Below are 18,005 nucleotides of genomic sequence, written 5' to 3' on the forward strand. Positions count from 1 at the left end.
TTGTTGCTGTCAAAAATAATTAAAAATAATGGACTGTATAATGAATCAATATAAAACTATGATCTTTCTTTAGTCGCATTTTGTTATATAAAACTGGGACAATATATTAAATGCAATTGAAGACAGATATATACATATACACACAACACACACACACACACACAACACGCGCGCGCGCGCGCGCACACGCACACACACACACACACACACACACACACACACACACACACACACACACACAAAATCTTCCATTACGCAAAATTTGCAAATGCACTTTGAAGAATTAAAATGTATGTAGTATAAAGGCACAGAAGAAAAACTTATGCAGGATGATTCTTATTCTAGGATTCTTGATTGTACATAACATTAATTTAGAGCACAACAAAATAAAAAATATATATATCAAACATTGACTGATTACATTCTTTAACAAAAAAAAACTTTCTTTCAAACATTGGAACAAGATTAACCACTTTTTATAATTTTTTGAATGTTGAATACGAATGCGTTTTCCAAATTGTTCTATCCCATTACAGTTCTGAGAAATTTGGTATTTAATTTGCGAGAAAACTTTGTTGTAAGGAGTATTCTACATTACAACTAGAATGTATGATACTGAAAAAGTTTTATTGCAATAAAAATTAATCCAATTTTTACATTAACGATGTAATTAAATAATTTTTTTGGGTCATAATTTCTTTTCTTTTTTGTTTTTTAAAATTGAGTATATTGTTAGGATTTTCAACCCTCAAAAAGATTTTTTAGTTGGCTAATATTTATAATTATTAATATTTATAATTGTTAAGTACAGAGTCTATTATGGAAAAACCGTAAATTAAGTCATTAATAATTTCACAGCTTTCAACTATATTTATTTAAACATATAAGTGTTTTTATTATTGAATATGAATCTGTGTTTCATTAAATATAAATCTGTGTTAAAATTAACGAATTCAAAATAACAGATTCAATATAACAGATATTAAAAGTAAAAAATGTTTAAATTGTTGCAAAATGTATAGATATCTTTTATGATTTTGAATTTATCAATTTTTACATCGGATTCGTCTACAACGGACTAAAAAATCATTATATTTAATTAAACATGATTAAAACTAATAAATTGTCAACGACTGGTTCATTTTTCAACAGATCCCACAATAATCAACAATCATTCACAATAAACCCCATAATAATCATAAATATCTTATCTCCTGTAGCTGAAAATCCTTTTAGTTGAGAGTCCCAACATGCTTAATTTTGATTGCAATAAAATTTTTCTAGTATACGTCATATATTATAACATGATAAAATATATAAAAACTTTTTTTTATAAATTTCTCCAAATTGTAATATGATGGAGCAATTTAGAAAATGCTCGTATTCAGCATCCAAAAAATTATGAGAAATGTCTGGTTCCGTTCTGATGTTTTTTTTCAAGTAATGTTATTCAAATTATTTTCCAAATCATAACATTTTAAAGAAAGTATTGCAAATGTAAATTTATTTTGTACAATATATTCAGATTCGAATTAATTAATTATTGGTACTATTTGTATTCCTTTCACTTTTAAACAAAATACTAGATGCATTCCCTATAATAAATGTACATGAAGAGAGAGACGCTGTAAATCTTTTTAACTTGTATGTATTTCAATTTGTGTAATAATTTAGAAAAAAGACTGTATGGGATAATTTGTCACATATAACATGTTTTATACTCTAGAATTTGGCATCCAAAATAGTATAAATTAAGAATCATATCCTGCATAATACCATATGGTGCTGTCATTTAATGTTGTCAATTCAAGTGCATATGTGTAAACACGACATTCAATACTAGATCACACAGTTCCGTCACTTATTAGCTATGAAGTATTTAAGTATATTATTTGGTTTTGGTTTGCTGGTTGTGGGCCAAGAACGAGTGACTTCTCTCCTCTCAATGGATAGAGTTTTGAAGACTGTAGTATCCACCGTAGGTGATAATTGCATTGGTGATGAAGGACTCAATCTCAAACCAGCCATTTCATTACTTGGTGTTTCTCGAGGACCTCTCAGCCATACTTCCAGCTTGGTTTTCTTCGGTAGTGGTTCTACCTCGTTTTGTAAATCATCTTCCATGTTCTGACTTGCCATGCATAATTTTGAGATTGGTGAGCACGAAAGACTTGAAGTAGCAGTATTCATCAAGCTCATCGCCGATTGATCTGAGCTGTCATTGCTATCTTGATTAATACTCATTGGGGATCCCTGATTCATTTCAGAAATACCTTCTTCAGAGCTGATGTCTAAAACGGAATGGACGGCAACTTGTTTGCACAAAAAAGGTGCAATACTACTCCTGCCATATGATCTCTCCTCGAACTTGGTGAATGCAACTCCCAGAAGTGTTAAGTGAAATGACTTGGAGACGTCAACTATTCGATGAAATAGCTTCATGGCAAGTGTCAACATTTTATTATGATCGTATACGCCGTTTTTTGTGGATGGTAAGAGATGTTTTGGTAATGCGCATTGCCTAGTCTCCCTCTTACCTGAAGTAGGTTTGTTCAAATCATGCTTTCTCACTGTTATTCTCATAGCAATAGGAATTCTACCATCTTCCATTGCTAATTCTGTTAATCTTCTTAATAGTGCACCTAACCGTGACTCTACTTCGGCTACCAACGACACACTTTTAAATCCGTCTTCCAGACCTATGGATTGTTTCTTTCCAGATGGTTTTACTGCTGTCTCATCAATTCCCTCTGCATTGTCTTTCAGTCGTCTTGCTAGATCAATGCCAATTTTTAGTTCCAGATTTTCTAAAGGTATTCTACGTATATCGTCAACTGTTCTTATATTGTTCGATAATAGTAATTCTGTAGTTTTTTGTCCGACACCAGGTATCTTGGATACAGAACCTATTGTCGAGAGCAATAATGGACCACTGCAAGGAAAGATTAATGTTTGTTGATTTGGTTTGTTTAACGATCCTGCTAATTTAGCTATAAGTTTATTGTGTGCTATTCCAGCACTGCATGTAAGATGTAATTCTTCATAAATGCGATTCCTTATGTCAGCTGCTATTTTCGAGCCAATAATCAAGCGTGTATGACAACCACATGGACATTCCTCCTCAGAAGGACCAAATATCTTGCTTACTTCTTTTAAATCTTCAAATTCTGTACTTGAACTGCTCATGTCAAGTTCTGTATCATTCTGAGATTTAAGTTGTTTTTCTACAATTGATGTTACATCAAGAAAATTATCGTCAAAGCCCAGTCTTTCCACTAATGGCGTAAACTGATGCAAAATTTCAGATATTTTAGTTGAGTAATGACGATAATTTGTTAAATCTTCTCCATTTACCAAAGCTAGCTCTGGACACAAACGCAAGGCTTCTTGCACTGACATACATTTTTTTATTCCATATTCTCTTGCCAGATAGTTGCTAGTAACCACTATACTTTTTTGCTGCACACCTAATGGCCTTCCCTCTAATTCAGGATGATTAATCATTTCCACCTGAGCATAAAAGCAATCGACATCCAAATGGATGATGATTTTTGGATGATGCATAACATCAAAATTTGCAGTATCCATAGATGTTTATTATAGTGCAATACCTTTGTAAACGATAAAAACTGTACAAAATTCTCACGTTCCACTTTTTAGATCTTCTTAAACTGCATCTGCAATAGAGATATATATAATTAATGAATGATCTTAAAGCATTTCAAATAAGAAATTGATAATGGTTATTTTTAAGAGCTTTTTTTACATGAATTTATAATGCACTTCAACTTCGTAGCAAGATGAAAATATTTCCAGATAACGGATCGAAGGCAATGAGGCTATCAGTTGCGCGTGAGAAACAGAACCTGCGTTACTGTTAGTTCGTGTGGGAGTTTTCACTCCCGAAAATTATTTGACACTTTCAGTGGATCTATGATCCAATCTCAAAGTATGAGACACGTTTCTGTCAATCGGCGATTTGTGCAATCGACACCGCAAAACAAAGCTCTCTCATAACAAACAGATAGAAACTTGTTTACAGTAAATCAATTCATTTTCACATGGTAGCCATGTTTTTAAATTGTCATAGATACAGATGATGTATACAAGAAATTCCCGAATCTATGCAGACCTATGCGGATCTATCGAGATATAAGATGGTCGCATTCATCTCGTCATGAAAACTATCAACAGATAAGAAAAATATCACAGAGACCTCTCGTGGAGAATAGTAAACTTCATATTTGTCATTTCGTTTAAGGGCTATGCATAATGAAAGTAAGGGTGCGTTCACATTCCTTGACAGAAGACAAAAAAAACAGTAGCCTGTCAGAGTGTTTTTCCATGGGATGTGGAAGTACGGAACATTCGTGATTGGTGAAGCTGGCGTCCCATGGATCGGAAATTTACAGCGGAACGGAACAGCGCGATCAATACGATCTGCAATCATTATTCTGCTTTCTTTTCTACGTGAGGCTTCACATGCAGCATAAACATAACTTACATCAACTAATAAAACTAATTGTATCAAATTATATCAGCTACTATGCCTAGTATATCAGCTACTATACTATTGTTCTAGTTGAGATAATTTAGGTTTGTTCGCGTCGCATGCTCCAACATACTCCTGCCATAGTTCCTACAACTGTAGTTTCTCACATACTCACTCTAATGAGGGCATTAGAGTGAGAAAGAGCTATGACAGAAGCATATTGGAGCATACGACGTGAACAAATCTTTTGATTGGCAAGTTATGCTGCAAGTTATGCTTTGTGAAAGCAGCCTAAGGATGTCGTCCCATGGGTGCCGTCTCATATACACGGAATCGGAATGTCGGAACAAATTTCTTACTAGAAATGAATTACTAGCATTCCGTTCTCTAAAACCGATTCTATATTAGTTGCAAGCTGATCGCAAGTTTGTTGCAACAACCAATCTGAAACTTGCATTTTGAAATCAACACTTCATATTGGCTGTCGCAACAAACTTGTGATCGGCTTACAATTAATGTAGAACCGGCTTAAGAAGTTTCTCTGTATCAGAACTACTGGAATCATGATCAGAACACTATAGAGATCATATGAAATCAACAAAATATCAGGTTATGTCGATCCAGCTATTATTGGATGATTGAGAATTTGATAATTTTGAAGAAGAAAATTAATAATAATTCTTATTTTTCAATACGATATATTCTTGTTTTATATATAGTTTTATACATAGTCCAATTATAATGTCAGCAATTTTTTAAATAATTTCGTTGTCATTCAGAAATAATTGAAGAACTTCTCACAATCGGTCGTTTGCATTTCAAAGACTAAATTGTTACTTGTGCCTTGGTACGCCGTCTCATTCTTTGTGTAAATATTGACTGTACATTCAGAATTTTCGTTTTCTTATATATTTCTGCAATAAAACAGTATAAGCGAAATAGACTATTATAAATAAAATTTTCGCACGCTCTTAAATATCGAAATAGCACTCCAACATTTCTTGCCTTTCGCAATAACTTTAACATTAGTAATAACACTACTTCTTCATCCATCATTGTAGATTTACAAAAAAAATTTCTGAATATTCGTTTTAATTTTTAAATTCAACCAATTCAGCTGAACATGCCATTCCATTCCGTAAAAATTTTCTCTACCCGTTCCATGTCGCCGGAAGGCAATGGAATTTTAGTAATAAAATATATTTCACTCTTATAATTCAATATTTTTGAGTATTCAAAGTAATGTTATAAGTAAGATAATTGCACAAATTATGCATATTTACTACTTTAGGATATCAACGCGATGTTGCAAACGCTTTGAAGCGTTTTTTAACTGGTCAGTTAAAATTGTAAAATTCTTTCTTCTAGGACCGTACCCCTAATTGGTTCATCAAATGCTTCAAAGCATTTGTAGCATTTTGACCACAGCCTTAGTCATATTAAAATAATGAAATATCGATTAAATTAAACAAATTAGCTTGCGACTAAGGCGACATTCCTGTTTTCCATTTTGTTCCATCTACATGGAACGGATAAAGAAATTTCTTACGGAACGGAATTGTAGTGAACTCAATTTTCTAATAAGAAATCCATCGTTCCGTGTACATGGGACAGCATAGAGCGGAAATTTGACAATGGAACGGAATGGAACTCGCAGAATCAACACGACAATCAATTCCGCTGCCGCGTATACCGCTCAATGACTTAGTTTCCATCGAGGATTTAATCCGGATCAGAATGTAAGAATCAACCAACTACAGTCGAGCATTCCCCTGTCGTTTGACTGCAAGGGACTGTAATTGGTTGATTTTCACATTCTGATCCGAATTCAACCCCCAATGGAAACTAGGCCAATGGGACATAAAACCTATTCTACAATAGCCGTAATTGTAAGTGGTAGTTGTAAGAATTGATCAATCACAGTCGAAATATTTTTCTCACAATCGACTTGATTGGTCAATTCTTACAACAACTACCATTTATAATTACGCTTATAACTACGACTATTGTAGAATAGATTTAAGGGTGCCGTTTCATAGAACGGAAATTGATAACGGAATGGAACTTATGGAATCAACACAATGAATTACATCGTTCCGCTATTTTTACTAATTTCCGCTAATTTTACCATTACAATTTGCAAAATAAACGGAAGTACATAATCTTAATATTATATGCTATCGACGTATATTACAGCCATATAATGCGATTTATTACATACTTTTTCATTAATATGGACATAGTAGCAGAATATTAATGATTCGATAATTACAGTAAATATAAATATAGATATTAATCAACAGCCTACGATTCCGTTTATTTTCTTTCTCTTATGCCTCTTGAATGATAAATACGAAAGCGGAATCAAGTTTCCAATCGTGAGATTGTTTTATGATTATGTTAAAAATATTATACTGCTAAAGAAGTTCTAATGTTTACAAATTTGTTATACATGATTATATTTATATTAAAATACTATTTTTATTATTATTGGGTGCTTTCCAATTGCTTAACACATCTTAACACAAACGTATACAGGAATGCAACACACACAATATTATTGTGCACGATTCAATTGGAACAGAATGTGTAGACTGTGTATGATTGAGATCTGTTTCGGATAAAGGTAGATTAAATGTAGTTTTTTCCGCCTATTACATAAAAAAAAGTAAAAGTACTAGCTACTCAATGTCTTCCAATCCTCCTCATTTATAGCCTACAATTACATTACTAATTTATAATTAATAACATGTAATTGTCACTAGAAAACACAATTTACACAGCCTTCGACTGAGTACAGATGTAGCGTTGTGTCGATGATACGGACAATTGAAACACAACTCGCCGTGCACGAAGTGTCTAGGGATATTACAATTAGAAAACACTCATTGTAAATAACATAAAAAGTATGATTTTATATTATTTCGCGTGTTCCGCTTTCGCTTATTCCGCTTAATGGAACATAAGGGTGCCTACCTATGTAGCCTACCCATAACATAACGCGCAACAAAAGCAGAACCAATCACAAGTTCATATCAACTGCAATTAGTGCGGAACGCTGATGATTGGTTCTATATGCTTGATTGTATTCGCTCTCGTTCAGAGTTACGTTATTCCGCTGCATGGGTAGATATCCTAAAGGATTTAGGAAAAACGTAAGAATGCGATTACAATACGCGATATGCAATATGCGGTACAGTAACTAATAGTAACTACCTAGGCAACTAGGAAATCACGTACCACGTACCGCCTATTTCTTTCGCTGATATTACATGGAGCACGGTTTGTGCGCCGTTTGCGGCACGAGCTAGTGACTAACTCACATTAATATGAATTTTTAAAAATATATTAACTTATTTTTATGCACATTTTATCGATATTCTTATTTTTTTAACAAATTTACTTAATAATTGCATTTAAATTAATTAATTCTATTAAAAAGTGCATAGCAATGTATAATAAATGTATAAAATGTGAGTTTGTTAATCCGTGCCGCAACTCCATGTAATATCAGCGAAAGAAATTGGCGATATGTACACGGTTCCCTAGTTGCCTAATTAGTTGTTATTAGGGTCTGAGCACAAGAATTCGTAACTTACTTAGAGACTTAAGTTATAGACGTAAGTAACACACAAGTTTTGGCGTATGATGTACACTTTATTGCCGTCTCTTGGAGACACGATAATAAGTTGTACGTATACGTGAAAGTTTGTGCGTCTACTTATTTACGTCTACAATTTAAATCTAAGTAAATGTTACGAAAATTCTTGCTCTAATAATAACTAATTAGACAACTAGAGAATCGCGCTTACATATCGCCTATTTCTTTTGCTGATATTATTATGGAGCGCGATTTGCGGCATGGATTAACAAATTCATATTACTATACATTGCTGTGCACTTTTTAATAGAATTAATTAATTTAAACGCAATTATTAAGTAAATTTGTTAAAAAAATAAAAGTATCGATAAAGTGCGTATAAAAATAAGTTAATATATTTAAAAAAATTCATATTAATGTGAGTTTGTCACTAGCCCGTGCTGCAAAGGGCGTGCAAACCGCACTCCATGTAATTTACGGTGTAATGTGATAATTCTTGTGCTCAGTTACTGTACTGCGTACAGTACTCTTACTTACTGTACTGCGTATCACATACCGCACTCCATGTAATCGCACCTAAGGGAACGTTTATATTGATCTGTAATCTGTAAAAATTGACTAATCACATTCGAGTATTTCCCTTTCATTCAACAGTAAGAAAGGAATACTCGAAAGTGATTGGTCAATTTTTAGTCAAATTGGTTGAATTTGTAATATGTTGTAATCCTAATCAAAAATCTTTATGAAATAAAATACATGAAGTAAAATAATAAATAGTTTTTGAATTATTGTACATCAAATTCTGTCAAAAAAAAAAACAATACTGGCAGAGTTTGTTTTGCGGGGTCCTTTATTTAATATTGTGTTATCATTCTCCGATGATAAAAATAATGACCCAGCAAAGGAGAATTAAAATGGATTGAATTTTTTTTTATCCGAATGCGTATTTTAAATATGAATATTTTTTTTGGATTTAATTGGATTCAACTAGATTCAATTGGATGCAATTGGATTGAAAAACTGCATTTCCTATTTAAAATTTTGAATTGAACAGTATTCACAATGTGTGTTGTGTACAGAAAAAGCTAAAATTTTTTAGATTGAAAGGCATAGAGATATGCTCCATGCAATTCCTATAAATAAATAAAAATGCATTCAGGATTGAAAAGCATTCAATTTAACATTCGTAAACCAATTTTTGAAAATCTGAATTCATTTCAATTCATTTCAATCTATTCTCGTTTGCTGGGGAAAGAACAACAAAGAAGACAAAGAAAGTTTAAACAACGTATGAATTATTTTGACAAATTAGATCATGTAGAATTTAAAATGTGATTTTGATTAAACAAACAATCAGTATTATTAATAATATTAGAAGGGATAAAAGAAGAGTTGGAATTTGTCACTAATTAGTATGTTAAAATTACTGTATAATTAAATTTTTAAATATTAAGGAAACAAATGTACAAGATCATTTATAGGAATAATGCAATATTTCCTAAATAATTATTGTTAATATAGAACAATTATTACAATATATATAAATACTTCGCATTTATGCTACCTTATCATTCCTTATAAACAATAATTATAACAGGATCATTCCTTATAACAATGGATTTAAACACAACATCTGCGCATTACATAGTTCATTCAAGGTCAGTGCTAGGCTATGATCGTTATATTCACTTCTCAAGTACCGATCAAGAAATAAAGAAAAAACAATTATACTACCTAACCTTTTTATACTATATCGTTGCTCGTTTTTCAAGGATCATTGATTGCATAGATTGACACATGTATATGTCCAGTCATTTGATGAGTTATCATAAAGATATGTTATTTTAATTACTTTATTTATCTATAATGTTTATTATTATATTATATTTATTTTGATTTTATTATTTTGATATTACATTTTGATTATTACAGATGAAGAAAATGTTGAATTATTTCGTAAAAAAGATTATTTTTCTTTAAATGTTCAGACAATATGTAATAGCAATCTTTCATCAGCAAAAAATTTTTTTGTTTTCTTTAAATTATCCCAACAGCTTTGCAAAACTTCAGAATTTTGACATTCACCAGAAGATCTACTATTAAATGAATGTTCTATAACTTTTCAACATTTCTCTTTGTCTTTTGAGATTACTGAATCAGATTCCTTATTCTCAAGAATGTCTTTATATTGTTACTAAATTTATTAATATATTGTTATTAATATATTGTTATACTAAATTTATTAATATTATTTTCTATGCTTCGGAAAAATTCTGAGCACGTTTACGTTGTAATTTAGTTGTCATCTTTCCTTTATTCATTATGTTTACACACACACATGTACTTGATGTTTATTATAACACTACGACATACTATGAAGACAATAAAAAAAAATATATATTTTAAAATATATATTTTAATTTTGCGCCTTATTTCTATTAGAACAAACGCTATTTGAAATGAACCAATCTGTATTAGATATTCTAAAGTGGGGAGCAGATTCTTGCATAATGCATGACATATGAGGCAAGAAGTTGAACCAATCAAAGTCTCTTATTTCCTTCCTTTCCGCGAAATAAAAAACTCTGATTGGTTGATTTTCTTATGCCTCATGTTTTATGCGTTATGCAAGAGTCTGTGTTCCCCGCTTTAAGTTTCCTAAAGTTATGTTGCTCAAGTTATCAGTTTAGCTAAACGTTCTAGATGGAGTATTCGTAGAAACCATTCCATATTAAATTGATGACACTTAAAGTCGACTTTGTGCTGCTAAGATGCACTAACACGATTCTAGTGCTGCTCTAGTGATGCTCTGACACGGTGCTGCCCTGACATGATGTTGCTCTGACATGGCAGAACTATACTGGATTGATGTGATCTAGTGCAGAATTATGATTGAAACTAATAATATATTACAATTAATGATAGTAAACATAAATATTTTCATTATCAAAAGTATTTATTTTTTATATAATTATATATAATTATATACTTTCTTGTTCGAGTATTCATTCACAATGTCCACATAATTTTTAACTTTTGGCCTTTCTTCTTTTATTACACATAACATATCTTCTATTTCATCATCGCTATTACTTATTTCTAATAATTCATTTAAATTCTAATAATTCATAATAAATAATTTTAGTCTTTCTTTATCTACCATTTTGTAATTTTTTGCTGCCTAACTAATTTTGTTTATTTGAAACCAAACTGCACTGACAAAAGTGTCAGTGCAGCAATTCTTGTTTGGTTCATTCGATTGATCCGAATACAAATTCAGCACTACATTCAGTCAGTTTTCATTTGCCGAATACGCACTGATACAACTTGAAATGCGCACAACCTGAATGCGTGGCACCGAAAAAATTCGCACTCAATCAGTCTACCGAATGTGCCATGAGAGTCTTAATCAATGTTATTAAACTGCAGTTAAAACCAAAAATTGATTGAAATGGCCCTAAGAAAGAAAACAGAATGGCTGTGATTTGTCGTGTTGATTTCGCGAGTTCCGTTCCATTGTCAATTTCCCCTTTATGGGGCGGCAACCCTTGCACACAGAACGCGTGCCGCGCGATGAAAGTTCGTTAACCAATTAGCGATGTGGACAAATGATATGCACTCGTAGAAAAAATATTGCTGCTGATTCAAAATGAGTTCTGAAAGCAAAGAAAATAATATTTTATGATGATGTTGGTAAAAATTTTGATGAAATTTTGTAATTTTTTAATACAGTCATAAAAAAGGCCAAAAATATTTTTTCGACACAAAATCCAATTTATCTCGAAAAAATGCTACGCAAATTCTGTATGACCACATTCGGATTTAGCGCGCAAAAATAGACCCAGATAATAAAAAGTATTAAAAATTGGGTTATAAGATGTTTCTTGCATCTAAAAGACGACATCTAAAGATTTAGTCACATCTTATGTCACAATTTTAAACTTTATGTTATTTGGAAAACTACTATCTTTTAAAAAATCTTGCAAATTGTGTAATTAATTACAATAAATAACTTGTACTTTAACTAATAAATTTCAAGATATTTATGATGTCAATATATATTGTACAATAATTAAAGAATGTTTTAATGTTTAAAAACATATATAATAGGATAGGATTTGTAATAATCTCCATCTTTTCTAGACAATTTTGTGTAAAAAAACTTATACATGTTATTTTATAAAAACTTGAAATAAACTTTGATGGATCCAAAAAATTAATTTAAAAAATTTTCTATTACACAAATAATGTTTTCTTATCGTTATCAAGAGATTTTTCGATGTATCTTGAATAGTCACTAACAAGGAAAGGCTTCCAGATATCTTTCTCCGATTATAATAAAACTTAGTGGGTTTGTAGAAGGAATAAAAATATTTGATATGTATTTTTTTTATCAGCAACCAAACATGTTTAATGAGTAAAATCAGTCCTCGGAAATCAGCCAAATATTTATTGTTTTTTGGTTATAATTTCTGAACAAACTATAATAACGTAATAATTAATATACAAAGTGTACATGAATTTCGAAAGCTGTCTATTCGTATAAAAATTAACCAGGTATGCTCATCTATATTTCTAACATTTCCGAAGTCATCAGTACAAATATAATCCTAGCGAATAGCTCTTCGCAATGCTACACCGAGGAATTTATAGAGACTAATATTTAAAAGACGACTCAAACAATTTGGCGTACAACATCAGATTTTGATATTCTGTACTATATATACAGAATATAATATTGTAAATATGTACAGAATATAATATCGTAAATATGTAGAATATAATTTCGTAAATATGTACAATATTTACGAAATTATGTGATTATGCTTCGTTCAAAAGTTATTTAAAAAATGAAAATTTAATCAATTTTCGAAGAATAATTTCATTCCTTAAATTTATTTAATTGCCAATAAAAAAATATGTATTGAATATTTTTATTCCATCTACAAATTCATCAAGTTTCATTAAAATCGGTGAGACTTGAGAGCCTTTCCTAGTAAGTAAGATATATACATTACATGACTCACAGTATGATCCATTTTAAATTTAAAAACATTACATGTTGCAGCAATATTGCAAAGATTTTGCAGCGGTATTGCTTCTGTGCTATGGGATGCTGTGTATAGAATGCTATTCCTAATAAAAACTGGATCGAAAAGTCCTCTATTATTGTGCAATTTTTGCAATAATTAATAAGATATTAATTTCTAAAAATTACCGAATAAACGGATAAATCGATAAATATATAAAACAATTTTAATTATCTTTCAGTGTTCTTCGTGAAATATTTTGAAGACGTTTCTTAGAAAGAACTCTTAAAGTTGTCTTATCGATTTTAGACATTTTGTTCATTGAGTAACCAAAGAAAGATGTTGCGAAGATTGCAAAATGTAGAGAACTTTTCAACTCAGTTTTTTATTAGGAATAGCACTATATTAGTGTTATTTATTAATTATAATTAGAGTGTTATTTCAGATACACCCTGTATAGAGATCTTCTATACAAATTGCTCGCTGAATCTAGATATCATGATAAGTTCGAAATTTTGATTTGATGTTTTTGATATGCCATTCGACTGTCATTCTGGCTTATTAAAAATTCTTAGAACTCCACATATTTAGGAGAATGAAAAAAATAAAAGAAATGATTTGTAACAAGTTTTTAACCTAATTCAAAATTCTATTTAAATATAAATAATAATATTGTAATAATAATTACAAATAGTGAATAATCTTCCAAAAACTTAAATTCCCTTCAATTTTGTCGATTGGTATACTATACAAGTAGCTCAACGATGACAACTGGTAAAAATTTATTTTTGTAATGTAGAATTGAATGTAACATACATAACAAGAAATAATCTTGTCAAACATCACAGCGCAATAAAAATTTTTAAATTAAGAAGGCATTATTTTCTTAATTACATTACTGTTAGAAATGTAACCATGAGCTTCCTGTAAATGAAGCTCATAGTTATGAACGAAATTAAAAATAATGAATGATTTGACTGAAAATTAAGTTACAGTAATTATTTAAATATAATGAACATGTACATTAAATTTATGAAAAATACATTAAATTTTATGTATATAAATATACTTTTTAATTATAAATACATTAAATTTAATGTAATATCTTGAAATTAAGTTCAAATTGTGTAACTTAAAAGTTAATGATATTTAAGAATATTTCTAATAGTAATTCAAGCAATTAATTTTTTTAATTTCTTTGATATCACGTATATTGTATCAGTGCTGATTACATATTTTGATAATGAGATAATTACATATATATGTACTTTGATAATATTGAGATATCGCCACTTTTAAATTTCAAGGTCTTGATTGATAATGAAAGATTATATCAAATTATTCGATGAATTGATTGGTACCATAGTTATTTATAATTTTGATAAAAAACTTTTTACGCTTTTAGTTATTTATGATGGTAACAATTTTGTAATTTAAATTATAATAAACTCAACGTTTTTTAAAACAAACTTTAATATTTCTCTTCTTTTACTATCATATAATAAGAATTAAAAAATAAATATTTAAATTAGAAGTTATAAACATTTAACTTAAAAAGCTATAATTTTTTAAATAGTGTACTCATATAACACTGCATTGAATAGCTACAGTAAATTCCTATTCTAACGAACATCTCGAGAAATCAATTAAATTGCGAATCATTTTATGATCTTTTCATAGCATAAAATGATAAAAATTTTAATAACAAAACTTTTTTTTGTAATCGCTGTCTAATCAAGAATTACCTTGACATCTTAACATTTTATTTCTATATTCATCAATCTTTTTATCTATAATATATAGTATAAGTCATTCAGTTCTTGATGAAATCAAATGATAAGAACATTAAATTTTTGACAAAAATTTCAATTCCCTTACATTATTATAGTCTGTCATTTCCTTACATAAGCTCGTAAAACTTATCAATTTATATTTACGTAAAAATTTTTCATTGTTTGTAATCAAATCTAATGAAAGCAATAATTCTTTTAATAATTTTTATAATTCTCTCTTTCGAACTTTAATGAAAAATATATTTTTCCAAGACTATCGCAGTTTCGTATATATGAATATCTGAGACTAAAAGTCTTCCAACACACTTTTAATAAATAACACAAAAATTATAATAAATTTTATAATTTAAAACATATATTAATATAATAAAATGCCAAAATATTTTTAAGATATTTTTATTGATAAAATAATGATTTTGCATAATTAAAGAAATACAATAAAAAAAATTTATATAAATACATATACATTTATATAGGTATACGTATGTAGATTGTAATTTTTATAAGATATTTATTAATCAGAAAATTATTTATTTGCGGTATTTACGCATATATATATGTTACATTAATTATTATAACTTTAAATTTTTGTTTTCTTTGGATCTCTCTGTACAAATATATATATATATATATATATATATATATATATATATATATATATACACACACTATGCGAATCTGGAGTTCAAAACTGTTTTTTAACAGATATGATAAGCTATCCTTGTGTCATACGATAACGAGGCGAATTATAAAAGGCGACGCTCTTTAATTCATTCAGTCATGTATTCAACTGACTAATTAGTGAGGTGTTAACAGAATATTTTTATATATACAATACGAAATTTGTCTTCTTTTTAAAAACCTTTCTTCGTTAAGAATAAAATAGGTGACAGGCGATGAAGGGTAAGTATTGATAAATTTTTATAATTAGAACTATAATAATAAAATCATTAAGATAATTTTATATACTGTGATGAGATTATTTAGATCATTAAATCCAAATTATATACAAATAATTAATATTTTATAAAAATTGCAATAATAATTAATTAAATTTTGATCAGGATATTTTATTATTTAATACAGGAATATACCTACTCACCATCGCCTTTTTGGCATCTTGGACCATAATCACCGCGAGTAAATTACCTATTATTTTTGAAATTGAAGACAAATGTCCAGTGTCAAACATTTCCCCATTACCCAAACTAATATTTCACGAAACGGATTGCACTAAATATTACGAGTGTAAAAATGGTCAGAAACAATTACGCTCTTGCAAAGTTGGCCTGTACTTTAGTAAAAGATGGCTTGGTTGCGTCACACCGGAAATTTCAGAGTGTTCACTTTTGACCTCGACTCCAGTTTCAAATCTTGAATGTCCAGTACCAGATACTTGCCCGCCGAAATTAATACCTATCAAACAAGATTGTAGTAAGTATTACGAGTGCAAAGACGGTAAGAAGCATTTACGTTCTTGCGGAGCCGATCTATACTTTAGCCAAAAATGGCAAGGTTGCGTTGAACAGCAGGTTTCGGATTGTGAACCACCAAATGACATTGAACAGTGTCCAGTGACGGATGCTTGTCCACCGAAATTAATACCTATTAAACAAGATTGCACTAAGTATTATGAGTGTAAAAACAGTAAGAAGGAACTACGCTTTTGTAAAGCCGGTTTATACTTTAGCCAATACTGGCAGGGTTGCGTCAGTCGGGAGCATTCGGATTGTCTCATAACAACTTTAATTCCGACAACTCAAACTCCGATCCCCACAACTCAGACTCCGATCCCGACAACTCAGACTCCGATCCCGACGACTCAGACTCCGATCCCGACAACTCAGACTCCGATTCCGACAACTCAGACTTCGATCCCGACAACTCAGACTCCGATCTTGACAACTTCGACTTCATCAGAATGTCCATATCCGGACTCTTGTCCGCCGAAATTAATACCTATCAAATCAGATTGCACTAAGTATTACGAATGCAAAAACAGTAAAAAGGAACTACGCTTTTGCAAAGCTGGTTTATACTTTAGCCAATACTGGCATGGTTGTGTCAGTCGAGAGAATTCGGATTGTTTCGAAATTCCGATATCTCCGATAATTCCACCTGGATGCATAAACGGCGATCTATTGGAACATGAATGTACATGTACTAAATATTATTTATGCATAGAGGGTTACAAAGCTCTATTTGAGTGTCCGCCTGGCAAGCACTTTGATATTTCAACGAAAACTTGTCAACCAGGTACAAATTGCCTTCAAGTAATGGCAAGTCCGATTTCGAATCCGACTTCGATTCCAATTACATCTCAGTGCATAGAAGGTGAATATATGCCTCATAAGTATGAGTGCAAGAAATATTACGAGTGCAAAGTCAATCGGAAGATCTTGCGTGAATGCAACGATGGAATGATCTTCAACGAGGCGTTACAAACATGCATTCTAGGTCAATGTTGAGATGATCCGATCGAAGGATAAATTTTTTGGAACATTATACGCAATCGTAAGTTATATCATTGACCATATAACCGATCTCGAATAATCACGACATACTTGTGCTCTGACTATTCAAATCAGAATAATTCTTGGGACACATAAATTACATACATATTATTACATTTTTATGTTATTAATATTTAAAATATATCAAGTGCTGTATTAATCATGTGTACAATATTAATTATATCTATAATAAAATTTCTAAAAAAATATAATTAAATTTTTATGTTATATTATTAAATATTACAGTATTTATTTTGTTTTCTTTTGTAAAAAATAATTATTCACAATATATTTACAGTATCATATATTTAAATAATTAAATAAATTTTTGTTAAAAAACATTTTAGATTAAATAAATTTGTCAATTAGTTAGTAGAAAATATAGAATATTTAATTTATAAAGAAAATAATATTCTACTAAGTAATAATAAAATAAAGATATTTATCCTTTAATCTATAAAATTATAGAAAAAAATTTTCAGATTGACAGGAATTTATAAACTCTCTCTCTTTCTCTCTCTCTCTCTCTCTCTCTCTCTCTCTCTCTCTCTCTCTCTTCAATATTCATGTGATATA

At 30.1% G+C, this 18,005-nt stretch overlaps 2 protein-coding genes across 2 annotated transcripts; one reads left to right on the top strand and one right to left on the bottom strand.

The window, feature by feature from the left end:
* Positions 1-1,857: 1,857 nt before the first annotated feature.
* On the bottom strand, positions 1,858-3,588 carry LOC105627706 (DNA polymerase iota). Its single transcript, XM_012208983.1, has one exon. The coding sequence runs from the start codon at positions 3,586-3,588 to the stop codon at positions 1,858-1,860; it is 1,731 nt and encodes a 576-aa protein (XP_012064373.1).
* A 10,299-nt stretch (positions 3,589-13,887) lies between these two features.
* LOC105627857 (peritrophin-48-like) lies at positions 13,888-17,630 on the top strand. Its single transcript, XM_012209132.1, has 3 exons — positions 13,888-13,897; positions 16,003-16,654; positions 16,829-17,630. The coding sequence occupies exons 1-3, from the start codon at positions 13,888-13,890 to the stop codon at positions 17,382-17,384; spliced, it is 1,218 nt and encodes a 405-aa protein (XP_012064522.1). The 3' UTR covers positions 17,385-17,630.
* Positions 17,631-18,005: the final 375 nt, after the last annotated feature.

Source organism: Atta cephalotes (genome assembly GCF_000143395.1).
Source record: "Atta cephalotes unplaced genomic scaffold scaffold00010, whole genome shotgun sequence".
In the NCBI taxonomy this organism is placed as follows: Eukaryota; Metazoa; Arthropoda; class Insecta; order Hymenoptera; family Formicidae; genus Atta; species Atta cephalotes.

What these genes read in the sequence shown, in the direction of transcription:
- LOC105627857 (XM_012209132.1), top strand. An exon ending in GAGCATTCGGATTGTCTCAT is followed by an intron (nt 16,655 to 16,828) that starts AACAACTTTAAT and finishes GACAACTTCGAC; the next exon opens with TTCATCAGAATGTCCATATC.
- LOC105627706 (XM_012208983.1), bottom strand. Translation starts at nt 3,588, where the DNA reads ATGGATACTGCAAATTTTGATGTTATGCATCATCCAAAAATCATCATC.